Raw genomic sequence first — 15795 nt, 5'->3', positions numbered from 1 at the left:
TGGAGTGAACTCGTAATTCCCAGGATATTACTGACTGTTCTTTCCAGTACATCCTTGCCTTCAATGCATGCTATCGCACAGTTTTCTTCACAAGGTACTGTGTAGTCCTAACAACCACCAGTGTCAGTGCAGTAAGCCAGCACACTGGCCTTCTGCTGTATGTGACTACTTCTTGTTAAGAGAACAGTTTTGTCTTATGAGAGACGCTAAGTGATCTGTGTTAGGTGTTTTTGTATCTGTGTTAGGTGTTTTTGTATCTGTGTTAGGTGTTTTTGTATCTGTGTTAGGTGTTTTTGTATCTGTAAGGACAATTATTTAGTAGAACAGGCTGCTTATAAAAGTGAGTTTTTGATTAATCGTAATTTTTGATTAACCTTAATGTATGGCCTTATTCCTGTCTTAGGGGGCTTGTAATAGTAGGAGCTCGCGTAGGTCTACAGTGTACTGTATTTAGTTGATCTTGTCTGTGGGGAGGTGTTACTGAGATGTGCATTTCAGGAACTCTTTCATCTTTTGCCAAAAGTTTGGTTCTTCCTTCAAGACAGCTTTATTTTTTCATTTTACACTGAAGTAGAAAAACAATTCATGGTCTTAATTCTAGAATGAATACAGCCTTGAATGTACTTGACTTCCTGTAGTGAGCAGATTAGTTGAAAATAGAAGTGAACAATACGTCATAACTTTTTGTGTATTTACACTATATCTTGATATTGTAAAGTTGTGTGATAATACAAAAGCAAAATGAGTGTAATATAGCGTACTGTGTTACTCAGTGTGCTCTATATTAGAACAAGTGCATGCATGCATTTCTTATTTCACTTCATTGGAACTTTTTCCCCTGCAGGTGGTGGCAATTGCCATACTACTGGGTTGGAATAAAACTGTATGACATTGTGGCAGGAAGTCAGTGTCTGAAAAGCAGTTATGTCCTTAGCAAGTCAAGGGCCTTGGAGCTCTTCCCAATGCTACGCAAAGATAAGCTTGTTGGAGCTATTGTCTACTATGACGGTACGTTCCCTTCCAGTGCTTTCATTATTACTTTGTGCTGTATTGGGGTTGGGGTGGGGGGGACAACACACCTATGCAGCTACACTGATTCTGCAAAGGGAAATTCAACAGCTCAAAGCATTTGTTTTGCATCTGAATTTTTGTCTGTCAAATGGGCGTGTACATTGCTCACTACTGTGACTTATGGAAAGTACAAGAGAATATATCTGTTTTCTTGGCTGGTGGGTACAGTGATATGTGAAAGCCTCCGTGTTCTAGTGATTCCCTACAACTATCCAGCTGTGTGTGACTTTGCTGCATTGGAGAGGCAAGATTTTTTCTGCTGCAAATCTTCTACGCATGTGGTACTTAACTTCTTAGACAAAACAGGCTGAAGAATCAAATATCCTCATGACTATACTGTAAAAACTATTCTTAGTCAGTTAATAGTTATATATCATTAGGTTTCAGAATCCTGTGTTTACTTTGGGCTTTGCCTTGTTTTAAATAGTTATGACCCTAGTATAAAGCATACTATGTAGAACACTACTTGCAAGTGTTTGTGGTTGAGCTCTTCTCAGACAGAACACTTACTCTGAGTAATTGTCTGTCAGGCAAGTGTGGTCATTCCAATAATGCCAAATGGTTTACTGTTGTGTACTTCTGGTTTGAAAATAATTTAAAACCAGATTTAGATGATCTGGCTCCTAGTTGTGCTTCTTACACAGGGTTGGATGAGGTCTGGATGAATTATTTTTTTTTTTTGTACTGGCAATACATCTCTCTGGTCTGCAAAGAGACCTTTCATTGTAGTTCTAATCAGAGACTTGAACAGAAACTGTTTGAGTCCTATAGCAACCCCTTCAAGTGAAAAGATCATAAAATCAGGAGAGGAAAAACGCTTCCAGCTTGAGTTAAGGCTATCTGATATAATAGATTAAGGTATGTGTGTGTGTAGTATTTACACAAAATTAGTGTCTTGAGAGAGAACATAAATGCTTTCTGCAAGTCTTACGATGTTCACTGAGAACAGAATAGTGATTTAATAGAACTTACTATTGTGGTTGTCTTGAAACAGCAGTTTTCATGTTCGGAAGTGTTCACACTTACTCACATCCCCACATTTTGAAGGATTGTGATTCATGTTTGTAATGCAAGAACAGATGAGCCTTTTTGTCTTGTTCTGTGAGACAGGTCTCTGGTGGTACGTCTGTAGGAAAGTTTTGTAGCAACAGGTGCTTTGGTGGATCTTCTTAAAAGAGAGTACCTTAACCCCATCTCTGCCCCTTCAGAATCTACAGATATACAAGACAGTCTGTAAACAAAATTGGTAAGGGATTAGTTGGCTTCCTTGACAAATAGCTACCTAGAAATTTTGCTTGTCGAGGATATTAGTTTGTCTGTTTATGCACAGCTGTCTTGAGCATTATCCATATTGCAGTATCTCAGTACATTGTAGTGTTATGCGAGTTTTATCCCCGAACTGTCAGAACATCAGTATTCTTAAATGCTGAATTTTGTAGAGGAAAAACAAAATGATGAATAGCGCTACTCAAGTTGGAGTACCAGGGCATACTGTTGTAACTTTCTTGATGCTTTTCATTATATTAACATTTCTGGCAGGTGCAGTATTTTGCATCAGGCTTGTATGCTGTTCTGTAGTGTGTTTTCATTGGCGTTGGATTTCTATTCCCCCTTCTCCAGTTCTCTTCCACTTACTTTCAAAAAATAAATAAATAAAATTGGTAAAACTTCCTTGATAATATCAAAATATCAAAAAGTCAAATGTGTTGAGGATAGTAGGGCAAAAAAGACGCAAATTCCTCCAAGGAATAAGTAGCTTAAAACACTGACTTCAATAGTGGAACAGATCTTAGCTTTTACCTGCATGTGTGGTTTTTGACCTTTTAGAAGCCAGAAGGGTCTTCACACAATTGATTTTAAAGGTAGTATTTTTCCCTTTTTAGCAATACACTTATACTATTCATCAGTTTATCAATAAGGGCTTTTGTACTAGGAAGAAGTAGGAGGGATTCTTGAAACACACTGGACTTGGGTAGTATTTGTATGGCTTCTGACAAACATGCATGTTGGTAATGGTAAGCTGTCTCGTACAGAGCCCAGTGGAGTAAAAACAGATCTGGATGCTTGTATAGGTTCTTATTTGGGAGTAGGTGAGACTAAAAGGATGGGCTTGCATTCTTTAGTATGAAGTAAAAATAATCTTCTCTATCTTTAAGACAGAGAGGAAAATAACAAATCTTGGTTTTTAAATAACCTCATCTGGGGTTATGTGGTGCTTCAGCTGTGCCAAACTGAAGAAATGAAAACTTTTGTGTACTGTAAGAAGAGCTGCTGTCACATAGAAGTAATTCAGATTGAGTTTTTCATTATCATAAGCTATTCCTTCCCTTAGACTGTTAAGGGATCCCAGGAGTATGTAAGAACAATGAAGTGGTTCTCTTAACTGTAATTACACTTCTCAGAAGAGCATTAGAACTTGGCAATCTATAATCTATTGAAGTTTTTTTTTTCTGATTAAATAGATGGTTTGGATATATCACAGGTATTTACTACTTCAGCATTCTAAGGATATGCATTTACAAGATAACCTTAAAGTTGATCTTCAAGTTTGTTGGATGAATAATTGTTTGAAACAGTGTTGCAATAAATCTAAAAATTCATCACTAAGATACCATGTGGTCTTTTAGTGGAAAACATCTGTGCAGCAATACAATGCAAAAGTCATTCAGGCCGAGATGTCTCTGGTTTTCTTGCATTCCCAAGCAATAGGAAACAAACTCACATTCTGCGTATGTAAAACAAAGTATGAAATAGAAGGAGAAGAAAAAAGGGGGAGAACTGGAAATGTGCAAATAGTGAAGGGCATTTTAGCATGAAGCATGCGTATTGTGTAATCACTGTTTATTCGTGCAAGTTCAATAAAGACAGGTATCAGACAGGCTCTTAATTTCCCTTCAGTGGAACAGCTGCAATGCTAGCAAGACTTTCAGAGTAATGTGGTGAGAGATCTTAAAAGCAGACTTCAAGTTTTTCTGCCAGTGGAAACTACTTGTTTATACTAGCATAACTGACCTTATTTTGCTTTTATCTGTAGTTGCCCAGAGTCTTATTACTTTATAGATTTTTTTCTCTAGAATTTAGAGAATTACAGCTTTGCAGTTCAAAAACACAACAAAATGTGTAGCTCCTTAAAACCTCATTGTGTAGAAGAAGCTTCCAAAAGGCTGAGGTATCACACTTCTGAGTTTGTGCTGCAGCTGTGAGGCTATCTGTTGTCCCAAATAAAAACTTTCTGATTATGATGTTGTGTACATTTATAACATGCCGCATTCCACGATGACATTTTGTATACAGACGTGCACCATATTATTTCCTCCATAGGTCAGCCTATGGTCTGCAGTGTAAATGGACTCACATTGGAATATAACATGTTAACTGATTTATCTTGAACAATTAACCTGTGTTCTGTTAACAGTGGGTCTGCTTTAAGTCATGTGTCAGCAAGCACATTAAATTGTAAATTTAAATTCTGATTTGAATTTGAACACTATACTTTCATACTTCTAAATCCAAAGCAATGGAGGACAAAGGGAGTAGGATTTGAACTTAAAGTGGAGAAGGGGAAGATGAGGTTGAATTACACTCCTTTTAGTTCTTTTACCAGAAATAGTCATAAACTAGAGCATTAAGTAATGGCAAAAAAAAAAAAATCAGAATGTTTGAATCTTGGAATAGGTCATCATTCTCTGTCCATTCCTTTCCCTATCTTTGCCATGTAATGAGTAGATAAACTAGTCTATCAAGAACAGTGTCCTAGCTGTTGTATAAATGCAGCTTTATCTTATTTTCTTGGTTTTCCCTATTCCTGTCTCTCTCATACTTGTATTTTTCTGTAGTTCTAAATAACATCTACTAGCAGAACCTCACTGTTGGGCATGTTGATTGCTGCCACCACCACCAAAGGGAAGAATTTAAAATGCTCATTATGTAGGTTACTTTTCAACTGGATAAAACCACCTGTCCAGCAATATACATATTGGTTGCAGTGTTCTTTTGCAAGGGAAAGATCAGAAATGCTCTTTGTTTTGTTTCGTAATTGTTGATCAAACTACTGGCATGTCAAATGATCCATTATTCATGGAAATTTTGTGTTCTGAAACATTGCTGTGGTCATCTTAATTACATTTTTTAAATTGTTTTTACAGGCAAAAAAAAAGATGGTGCATTATAAATGTTGGAAGTACCAGCAATAGCAAATCAGACTTTACCAGAGGCTATTCTTGCTCTGTCTCAGCATCAGGAAACTAAAGCATATGTTGGATGTTAGCCTGGGTGTACACAATGTGTCCTATTTATTCAAGGTTTTCTTTGAAGCCACAACTTACAAGTTTGTTTCTTAGGGGTACATGTCAGACTTAATTTAGCATTTGTTGGTATTAGGATACTCCTGAATAGCAAAAAGGCAACATTTTGGGGGAAGAATGTGGCTGCTATCTGAGCAGTGATCTGTCAGTTTCATTTATGTAGCTCAAGGAAAATTGGAAAAGCAGCACTATGCAGAACGGGGCTGCGATTTCAAGATCATACGCAGAATTATTTTAAAGCATTTTAAATGGAAGAATTAATCTCCATTTAAATCATACATAGTTCATTATGTTAAAAACTAGGGAATACATTAATATAGAAACAAAACTGCCCAGAATATTTAAAGTGTTCAGATATTCTAAGTGGCACAAGTCTTCTATCTTTAGATGCTTGCAGACTTTTTTGTTTACATATTTTGTCTTTCAAGATAAGCCTTTAGGAACGTAAGGAAAATTTGTGCTCTTGAGTCAGTCATGAATTTAAGATTTCAGGGTTTTGTTGACTCTGCTCTTTGAATTTGCTGTTACTTTTGGAAAACAGGAATTAGCATATACTACTTCTGTCACTGTTTGGCCATATCAAGGTATTTGATTGCTTAATGTCTTGCTTTACAAATTTCCAGTATACTTACTGGAATGTAAGTAGCTGTTCTTTGTATTCATGCATTCTCGGTGCTTATTCTCTCCTGAAATATTTTAATATGAAGGTTATTTAAAGATAGAAAAGAGAAGCTTTGGCAGAGGATTTAGCTCTCCTTGTTTACAGCAAACCCCATGAGAAATCCTTCCTAGGCACACATCCGTGCACGCACACACATACACACACGGACACAAAAATCAATGCAAAAGAGTAGAGCATTCATTAAACTGTCAAAAATGGAATAAATGCTTTTTTTTATTTAGGATCTTGTAGCTATTTTCCTAGTATTTGTGTGTCCTGAATTATGAAATGTTATAGCTTTATAATTCATATTTGACAAATTAATATTTTGAGAATGTTATGAGCTGTAATAGGGGTATTACCCTATTACAGATGCAGACAACTGTATGACTTTTTTTTTCCTTCCCTGGATACAGAAACTCTCTGACAGTTTGTCACTAAAAAGATTTTTCTATAGGTGAAATACACCACTAACCATATTTCTTGGTATTTCAAAATTGAAACTAGATGAATGAGAGAAGCCTTGCAGGCACACTAACTGTAGGTACAACCTGGAAAAGACTCGGTATTCTCCATATCCAGTTACTTTCAAATACATTTTGTCCCATGTTATATATAATAGAGTTGTATGTGAAATCCCGAAGAAAATCAGCAGCCTGCTATGAGAAAGCCTGTAAAGCTAATACTGGCTGCCTCTAGTGGAATACATGCAAAATGAAATGCAAGTCTTTGGCTGAACCTATAGAAGCAATGGTATTTTTCTTTACTGACGTTAGTATAAATATTAGTGGGGAAGGTAATCTGTCATAAATGGTACTTCTGAATTCTCTGATAAAATCAGCTGGGTCTCTGTTTACTTGCCTTGCATCTCCGTGCAAGGTGACTTGAATCATGTAGTGCTTTATCCATCAGAGCCCGTCCTATCCTTTTCAAAAGGAATAAAATCAATAGCTTAAAATGGCTCGCATCTTTAACCCAGTTTTCCTCTGTCAAAAGGTACAGCTGTACCTACAGGAGCGGTATTTTGCTCACAACAAAAGGCTGAGCATTCCAGAGCACTTTTTTTTTTCCGGAGGCGTCGTTCCCAAAAGCATGCAGATGATAACTGCATCTCCTGCTGTACCTGTAACAATTTAATTGTGTAAGTCAGCCCAGTCAAGCATCCCCAGCTCATGACTGGGAGACATGAAATTCATTGTCATTATTGTCCCTGTCATTTTGGATCATTATATCCCGCTGCAGAATTTTCCTCACTCCAGTGCTTTCTTACCTCCAGGAACCAGGGATTATGGCTGAGGTTGGGGTGGGGGCAGGACTGTGAACTACATTTACCTCAGGGGAGCCACAGATTAAATTGGCTTTGCTCTCTGACTTGCTGGATTCATCTGTTTGTACGCTGTGGGTTTAAGGTTGGAAATGATGAATATTCTAGTGAATTCTATGCCTCTGTTTTTTTCTTTTTTTTAATACTCGTATAAGCGAAGGATGATTTCTGCGTCCCTTAAGAAGTGAACGGGGAATAATTCTTCAGATCATCTTACCTAAAAGATTTAGGATTATTCCTGAGCAAAATGACATTATTTGCACATTGTGCCACAAACACCTCAGTATTCCCCAGTGTGCTGGGGCTTTTAGAGGGAAGACTCCGTCGAAGCATGTAACTCTGCTGTAATTTATGTGTGCGTTTTATGTGAACTTAATAGTAGGTCATTAGTTAACATGTACTCTGTTCCATATTTTAGCTAGGATTATAGGTATGTTGAGGGAAAGTGGACGGTGTGGTTCCCGTGATGCTGCACCTCGTGTGAGACGTTCTGTGTGTGGATGTTTCCGTCCTGCTGAGGAGAAGGAGCTGGCCCAGGCTGCTGGGGGGCACGGGGCCTGCTCTTGCCCTGGCTTGGAGGGTTATGAGGCCAGGATCGAGCTGTCTGCACATGGGGCAGTGCACCATTCAATGCTCCTTGTCCTCATGCTGGTGGCACTTTGTGTAGGCCAAAGGCACCTGGGCCTGTGGGGGCAGTGGGGCGGCCATAGGTGCTCCCTGCCTCACAGCTGCCCTGCATGTGTCAGCCCAGCCCCATGGCGCACTGCAGGCCCTGTCCCCACAGTTTGGGGTCTTCTTGACTTCCCATTCCCTTGGAAGGGAAGGTTTCTGTCTCAGGTTGTGCAGCAGTGGTTGTCGTCTGTCCTTTGAAAACAGCATGTGCATAACTAGCTAATTAGTCCGGAGTTGGTTCATGCCTAAAATATAGTTACTGTGGTGAGCAAAGTAGAGGTTGACTCTAAGCTTGCCTCCAGCCGAAGCTGTTAGCTGGTGCAGCGCAAGCCCTAGCTGGGTCTCGCACCGTGTGGGCAGGCAGCAGGCTGTGCTGGCATCGTGGCGTCCCTGCCCGGCATGGTGGCGTGGCCGCAGCAGACCTGCCCTGACGGTTGTTCGCTGTGACACTTTAGCACAGTTTCCACAAACTGACAGTGACAATGTTTAGTTTCATTTTAACACTGTGCTTTTACTTACACTGACACTGCAATATGATTGCAGTGACAAGTTGAAGGCTGATACAAAAGAAGTGGGAAAGAACATAATCAGAAAGCAGTAGCACAGAACAACAGTTTCAAATTTTCTCCTGCCTAGTACACCTGGTACCCTGCCTTGTTTTTTTATGCTGATACCTTAGTTTCAATTCAAGTTTTAGCTTCTGTACCATACCATGATAGTATAGTTGAAGAGATGAATGTTCTCAGGGTGTTGTCTTGTGATCTTTATTTTTAAAGCTTTTATGGACCTTCTGTTTTTATGTATTCCATTGTTTATAGCTGTACGTAAGTTGGAATGTGTTGTACTTTCATTTTCTAACCTTCATTGTGATCCTGTTTTGTTTTTATCCACATATGCAATTTTCTTGGTTACAGCTTTCTTCGTTCCTTTAAATTTGCCTTATGAAAATCTTGAATTTTATTTCTCTGAGCTTGTCTTGTAAAATAATGCTTATAGCCCTCCTTGGGTGGTCTTTGCTGTGCGCTCTCAGGCTGGGTGTTAAGGTTTAGTAAAGGTAGCCTTCATTAGTGAATGGGCATTCTGTCTTCATGCCTCTGAGGAGGGGAACCCAGCAGTCGGGTGCTGATAGTTCCTTCTATTTCTCCCTCACTCACAGGATTGAGGAAGTTTATTTTTTTTTATTGTTTAAGTTGGTACTAAATGGGGGAAGCAAGAACTTACTTAAGTGACTGTTACTGGAGTATTTAAAAACTTGATACAAATCTGAATTTGAATCTGTTTGAATAAATTTACCTGTGCAAATGCCAAACACAAGGCTTTCCTTTTCATTAATGCTGCTGTGAAGTTAGAGCTCACAAATGTATGCACCTTTGGTTAGATCTTAAATAATTAAAATAATGTCACGCATCTTTTTTTTCCTCCAGTGCAAAATACATAGCTAGATGTGTATCATCTTTCTTACTTGGTTAGGACATATTTCAGCAGCATGGATAACTAAGTGGAAAGCAGAATAAAAATTATACATGATTTGTGTAAGAAGTATTAGCAGTCTGGCCTGATATTGCTGTGTTAGATGTGGGTGTTGATGGAACTGATTTAACTGAGTCAGAACGCTCTTCCCTCTGAAGCAGTCCAAGAACAAATGCATGTATGCTATGTATCCTAGAAAGTCTGTTAGTTTTTGGTAAACGTTTGACCTGGCTTAAGTTTCATGTGATTCAGAGTTGAGAAATAGTTTGGATCTGAGGGCATTTTTAATTACTTGACTCATGAGTTAAATTTGATGTTAACATATCAACTTATTCTACATAGTTTTGGTGAAAAGAATTTACTGTGTTCTTTCTGAAAGAAGTCTGGAACAATCTTTGAGTCATTCCAGCTGATTCACAATGCCTAAACTTGGAAATAACTGGTTTCAGTATCCACAACAGATGTTGAGTTCCTGTTTTAATGCTTGTAATAAAACTGTTCATGTAATTAAGCATTTTCTATTTAAGAATTGGTGGATGCAAGCAGCTCTGATATCTTAGTTATGTACATTGATCTATAATTATAAATCAGCCTTAAGTTTAGTAAGGTTTTGATAAGACTTTTATATATACAAAAAAAAACAACAAAAACAAAGCACTTTTATGCACATAAAACATGTTGTTTGATTTCATGCACTGTTTTCTTTCCTGTATGAATGCAGTTACCTCATGCAATGTTGATGTAGGAGTATAATGTATAGCAACATAAGTATGCTTTTCAAATGGTTTTTAGAACATCATTGTGTTGAGGTACAATGGACATTAACGTTTTGATGATCCAGCAGTATCCCATCTTGATATAGATGATGCTTTTTGGGTATGTTCCAAATCTAGGGGGCTACCTTGTGAGTTGCAGGTTAAGTATTTTGTTTAAGTAAGTGGAGCTCAGTGATAACAGTAGGGGAATAACATGAAAGCATTTAGCTTGCTATTATCCCAGAAGGTTTTTAAAAGAACAGAATACAAACAACATCTTTATGTGGAGATACAAAGTTGTGGCTATACTGTGGTCTCAGTTCTCTCATGCAAATGTTTCTTTTAATGTCTTTCTCCTTTCCAAAGAAGCCTGGTAGGTGCTTCTATGGTCAGATGTGTCCTATTGAAAAACTTCATCAGGATTGTCATGTAACTTCTTGCATGGCTAATTTCCAACTCTGTATGAAGCTTGACATCCACAGCAATAACTAGATATGCCTAAATAGAGAAGACTAAATTGAGAAAAGGTGAGAAGGCTTTCACGTCCCTTGCAGGGACTAGCCTGTTCCTTAAACCAAAAAGTTTGGTTTCTACTGCAACAGCATAGTTGTAGTATGTCTTTTTGCAAAGCGTGTTTGGGGCAGTTGTTGCAGCATCTGTGCATTTACATCAATAAATGTCATGCAGCAGCTGTATTCAATAACAAAGTGTTGGTTCTTAGCTTAAAAAAGTTAGTATGAATAAAATGTTACTGGTAGGATTAATAGAGGTTCCAGCCTCCCAGTCACTGGCTACCGAGTGTTTATTTTCAACTGAATAGAGTTGCAGAGGAGAGAGCGGGAGCTGATATAAAAGTAATAGGTGTCAGAGTGACACAGTACAGAATATACCAGAACTACCGGAATGCCTTATTAATGTGGTGGTTTTCACACAATACGACTGAATCAGTCATAGACAAATTTCTACAGTCTGTGGGCTTTGTTACCACTACTGGCTGTGGTTCAGCACTGATAAAAATAAAATTGAATGTACACTATGTGCACCCTGTAGGAGGATTCTTTCAGTGCCAACGGAAGCATTGTCTGTTCTTATTTGAAGAAATACAGCATTTGCTACGAAGGAATGAAAATAGAAATTTCCTAAATTACTGAAAAATCATAAACCAAATGGCATCACTGTTGATCTTAAAATTATGTGGAACACATTGACGAAATGTCTTCAGGCACTAAATGTCTTCAAGAGCGTGCCTTCTAAGAGTAAGGTGTTTTCCTTTTTAAGAGGATTTGGTGTCACTTTGATGAAAGCAGTTAGGCCAGGGTTTTGGTAACAGCAACGTGGGCTACCCTCAGCAAAAATTGTGGTAAGTTAACTTTTGATATACAATGAGCAGATGACAATAGTAAATAACGAGAAAGGCGGTTCGTTCACTTTTTCCTAGTAGAAGTAATTCAGTGGATTTAAGCACACTCTTATTTTTGAGCGATACCTCGGGAGGAGTTATGAAGAAAACTCGGCATGTTTCAGTGGTTGGCTCTTAGATGTTTGTTCCAAAGATGCTGAAGTGTGGCTGCCATTTGCATCACCTTGAGGTGCATCCAGCTGACCACAACTGGCAGGAATACAGCAAAGTGCCTATAAAACGAGCCCTCGAGCAGCAGGACTGGGACAGCACTCACCTGTCTGGGGCAGGGTGTCTGCAAACACCTGTTGGTGGTGCATCTCGTAATTATAAATTCACTGTATCACCCTTAGGTTAGTTATGAGATTTTCAGCAGCTAACTTACTACGAAAAAGAATCCCAAATTAATTGGCCATAGCTGTTCTGTTGTTATAAAACAACTTCTTGTTCTATCTCAAAATTTGGAAGAAACCCATGGTTTAATAAAAAGGTGGGCAAGGGGAATTAATTGTCTTCTGTTATGCTTTGGAGCACCAGTGACTGATAATGAAGGACAATAGATACAAAGTTGTCCTAAGTAGATAATACAGAACCTGGCACAGGAGCCTTTGGTTACCTTGCTGTTTATCACACAACTATAACAACTATACCTTGAGTTTCCTGGTCACTTTCTGAACATGGTAGAAGCTCTAGTGTCAAGAAAACCTTCTCCAGAACAGGCATGTAAAGCTAAGCTTAGAGGCTTTTATCTTAGTTCTGGAGGACCTGAATCTTTTGGCATTTAACTAAAAAATAAATAAATAATCTTTTTTTTTTTTTTTTAACTTTTAAGATGCAGAATTTTTGCTTTTCTTTTTGTCCTCTCTCTCTCTAGAGTGGTAGGGATCATTGAAGTACCAGAACACATTCCAGCCTGTTTGGAACTGGGAATGATTACTATTTCAAACCTAGCTGTTTTCAGTCATGCTATTTTACTTTAATCAGTGAAAAATGTTTTGTCAACCATGACTGGTGCTATAGTGAGAACTGATCTGGCTACGATACCTTTGTGATAGCTGGTTTGCATGGAGGAACAGCAACCACTTCAGATATCAAGAAAAAGATAACTCTGTAGGAAGTACAGGGTTTTAATGTCATTGCCTGGGGGGGAAATGTGTGTGCATGGGAGTTGAAGGGCCCTAAAAAAAAAAAAAAAAGGACCAAAAACCCTCCAAAACAACAACAGAAAAATGCTCCTGAGTAGAAAAGCGATTGTACTGTGACCCCTTCCTACCAAACTGTTGAGGTGTTGTTCTCCACAGATGATATATTTTTGAGCTGGGTAAGTCACTCCTCATTGCTTTCAAATCTAGACCCCCACAGATCTTTGCCACGTGTACCCTGAAGTATCCAGGACTCCACACCATAGGTTACCTCAGTCTGAAGCCGGCTGGTTTTTCTAGGTGTGTAGTTAATCAGAAACTGGTTATTTCTCAGTCCTCTTCCTGCAAATACATTACATTGGCACTCAGAGTTCCTTTTGGACAGCTGAGAATTGAATAATAGCAAGGGGCTCCTTGCATCAGAATAATGATGAGGGGAAAATGGATGAGAAGCATGCAAATGCTACCTTGAAGAGAGTGGTCCAAATTGTGAAATGCACTGAGCATAATATCCTTAGCTCGCTCTGACTCTGAGAATTAGGAGTTTGGACAAAATGCTGCGTAACTCCTAGATTTTAGGCTTAACAAGTAATTATTAATTATTAATCACTTGTTCTTTTTTTGAAATTACATCCATTTTCACATTACTTATTCTGCTGAGTGGCTTCTCCAGATTGCCTTTGGTCTGCACAAACAAGTCGTGGAACTGCGAAGAGGCAAGCTTGCAGAACTTGAACAGTAAGGCTTGCCACAGACTACTAAAACAGCTACGAGCTGTTTCTGTAGCTTGTGCTGCTGTGGGGTGAATCCTCACCCTGCAGAAAACCTGTTTGTAGCAGCTACCAGCTTAGGTACTGATGGCAAAAACAAACTGATGAAGGTTCAGAAAGTAACTGAGGAAGCATTCATGGTCCTAAGTCCCTTCTAAAATAAAAGAATAAACTCTGCTGCATGAAACAGAGCCTTCAGGGTTTCGGTCGTACATAGATGGCACTCTTCTTCTAGGGTAGTGTTTCTGTTGAGCTGGATTTCTTGCTCTGTGCTGCCACGAGCTGCAGCATCCCATAGGCCAGGCAGCCCCCAAATCAAGCACCAGAGTGAAGAGGGAGGTTTCCAGATCACTGCACTTCTGAAAGCCTCTGACCCTGGGCTAGAAGAGTTTTCTGGATGCGCTGTGTTCTGCTGTACTGTAACACAGCTTCTTGCTGTTCTTTGTCTCTCTTTCATCTAGTGCTCCGCTCCCTTTGTGTATCAGACTGTACCTTCTCCACCCTTCGTTAAAACGCAAAGTTTTGAGAGACCTCATAAGGTCACTTCATCCCTTCCCTGACACTGCTGCAGCATAAATGTTGATGCATTTGTTTAATGATTTGCCTGCCACTTCTGACAGATGGCTGTTTAGTCTTATACATCTGCTGTGATGGAGCATCTGCAACTTTCCTTGACATCTCGCTAAGCTGTTTTGCTGTTCTTTTCTGCAGTTTATTCTGGGCATTGTTTGCGGCGCTGAATTGGAGTTACTGTTTGTTTCTTCATCGGTGCTTTATCATATTACTGTTTCTGTTCACTTCGCATAACTTTTCTTGTGATTGAAGACTGATGGTGCTGCACCGTCTGCGCTGGGTTAGAATGAGAAGTTTGGAGAGGGGAGGTGGCACCTTCGAGGCCATTGATCCCATCTTTATAACTTTGCCCTTTTAGTTACAAGCAGATTATTTGCAGGGTGGTTCAAGATGCACAGGCAGAATCAGAAGGACCAAACTTTGCATAAACCATTTGTACTAAACATTTGGAATGCTGGCAACATAAATCAACAACAATATCTATTACAAATTCATCACTTTACCAGTATTATCTTTGATAGAACTGGTCCAAACATGTGGGTAAGTGAACCATATCTCAGGAAGCTTAGCCCTGCTGTAAATTAATTATTCAGGACACACAGAACCTGGCCCCTTTAATGTATAGTAATTCTTTCTAGCCAGCATCCTGGACTTTAACTTCAGTGGCAATAATAAATAGGAAAAGTCTCAGGTGAAGCCAGTATTTTAAAGTAATTAATCATCTTCCCCTCACGGTCCCTCCGCCTCACTCTTGGTTTTCTTTAACGAGGAAATTTCAGTAATAAATCTTTAATGATATATGTTAAGAATTGTTCATTAGTTCTTGTCCGCTTACTTCTTTTTGATGGTTTTATGTTGTATGTTGGGAAGTTAAAATGCATATGAAACTCTAAGTTACAGAAAACTAACTTGGCACAGTCTGAGAGACTGCTTCTTGGGTTGTGCATGTAGTCTGGTACAGCTTCCAGTGGGAATTGTTGATTAATAGCAGTGGGACTGTCAAACAAATACGTGGGTTTGGCACCAGCATTACAGCATGGTCACACACAGAAGGGTAAAAAGTGATTAGCCTGCTTCTAAATTGGGGGTGAAAGTTCTAATTCTCAGTCTGATAACGTGCAGGGGTGCAGGATGTTAATTGTCCCCACTGCTGGCAGTGCCTGTGGGGGAGGAAGGCGAGGGCCTGTGCCGCGGTGGGATGTATCTGTAAATAATTCCTGTGAGGCGTGAGCAGCCATCACGCCTATTCAATGTGACAGGGACAGATGTGACAGATCGGTTCTGACACACTTCCACGCCACGAGTCCGTGGCTGGAGGTGACTCGTGTCCTTCCCCCGGCCCCGTCCCCGCTGCAGGACAGCACAACGACGCGCGGATGAACCTCGCCATCGCCCTCACTGCTGCCAGGTACGGCGCTGCCACCGCCAATTACGCTGAAGTGCTGCGCTTGCTCAAGACGACGGACCCAGGCACCGGGAAGGAGCGCGTGTGCGGGGCACGCTGCAGGGACGTCCTCACAGGTGTGTGTGTCACGGTGCTGCTGGCGGAGGTGTGGGACCGAGGGCTGGGTGCCCTGTGCCCGCTGTGCACCCGTGGTGCTGCGCAGCTGGTGAACACCACGGTGCTCTCCAGCAGGCGTTACTGTGCTTTAGC

At 39.7% G+C, this 15795-nt stretch overlaps 1 protein-coding gene across 6 annotated transcripts in view; it reads left to right on the top strand.

Annotated features, from left to right (window-relative positions):
• The window catches only part of GPD2 (glycerol-3-phosphate dehydrogenase 2), a 58153-nt gene that overhangs the window by 24275 nt on the left and 18083 nt on the right, over positions 1-15795 (top strand). For all 6 annotated transcript variants that reach the window (XM_027457836.3, XM_027457842.3, XM_027457840.3 and 3 more), the window contains 2 exons: positions 845-1008; positions 15498-15662. In XM_027457836.3, coding sequence (XP_027313637.1) covers positions 845-1008; positions 15498-15662 — 329 coding nt within the window. The remainder of the gene's footprint in view (positions 1-844; positions 1009-15497; positions 15663-15795) is intronic.

The sequence above is a fragment of the Anas platyrhynchos genome, chromosome 7, assembly GCF_047663525.1.
Source record: "Anas platyrhynchos isolate ZD024472 breed Pekin duck chromosome 7, IASCAAS_PekinDuck_T2T, whole genome shotgun sequence".
Taxonomy (NCBI): domain Eukaryota; kingdom Metazoa; phylum Chordata; class Aves; order Anseriformes; family Anatidae; genus Anas; species Anas platyrhynchos.
The sequence above is the reverse complement of the archived record's forward strand: the minus strand, read 5'-3'. Positions and strand labels throughout refer to the sequence as shown.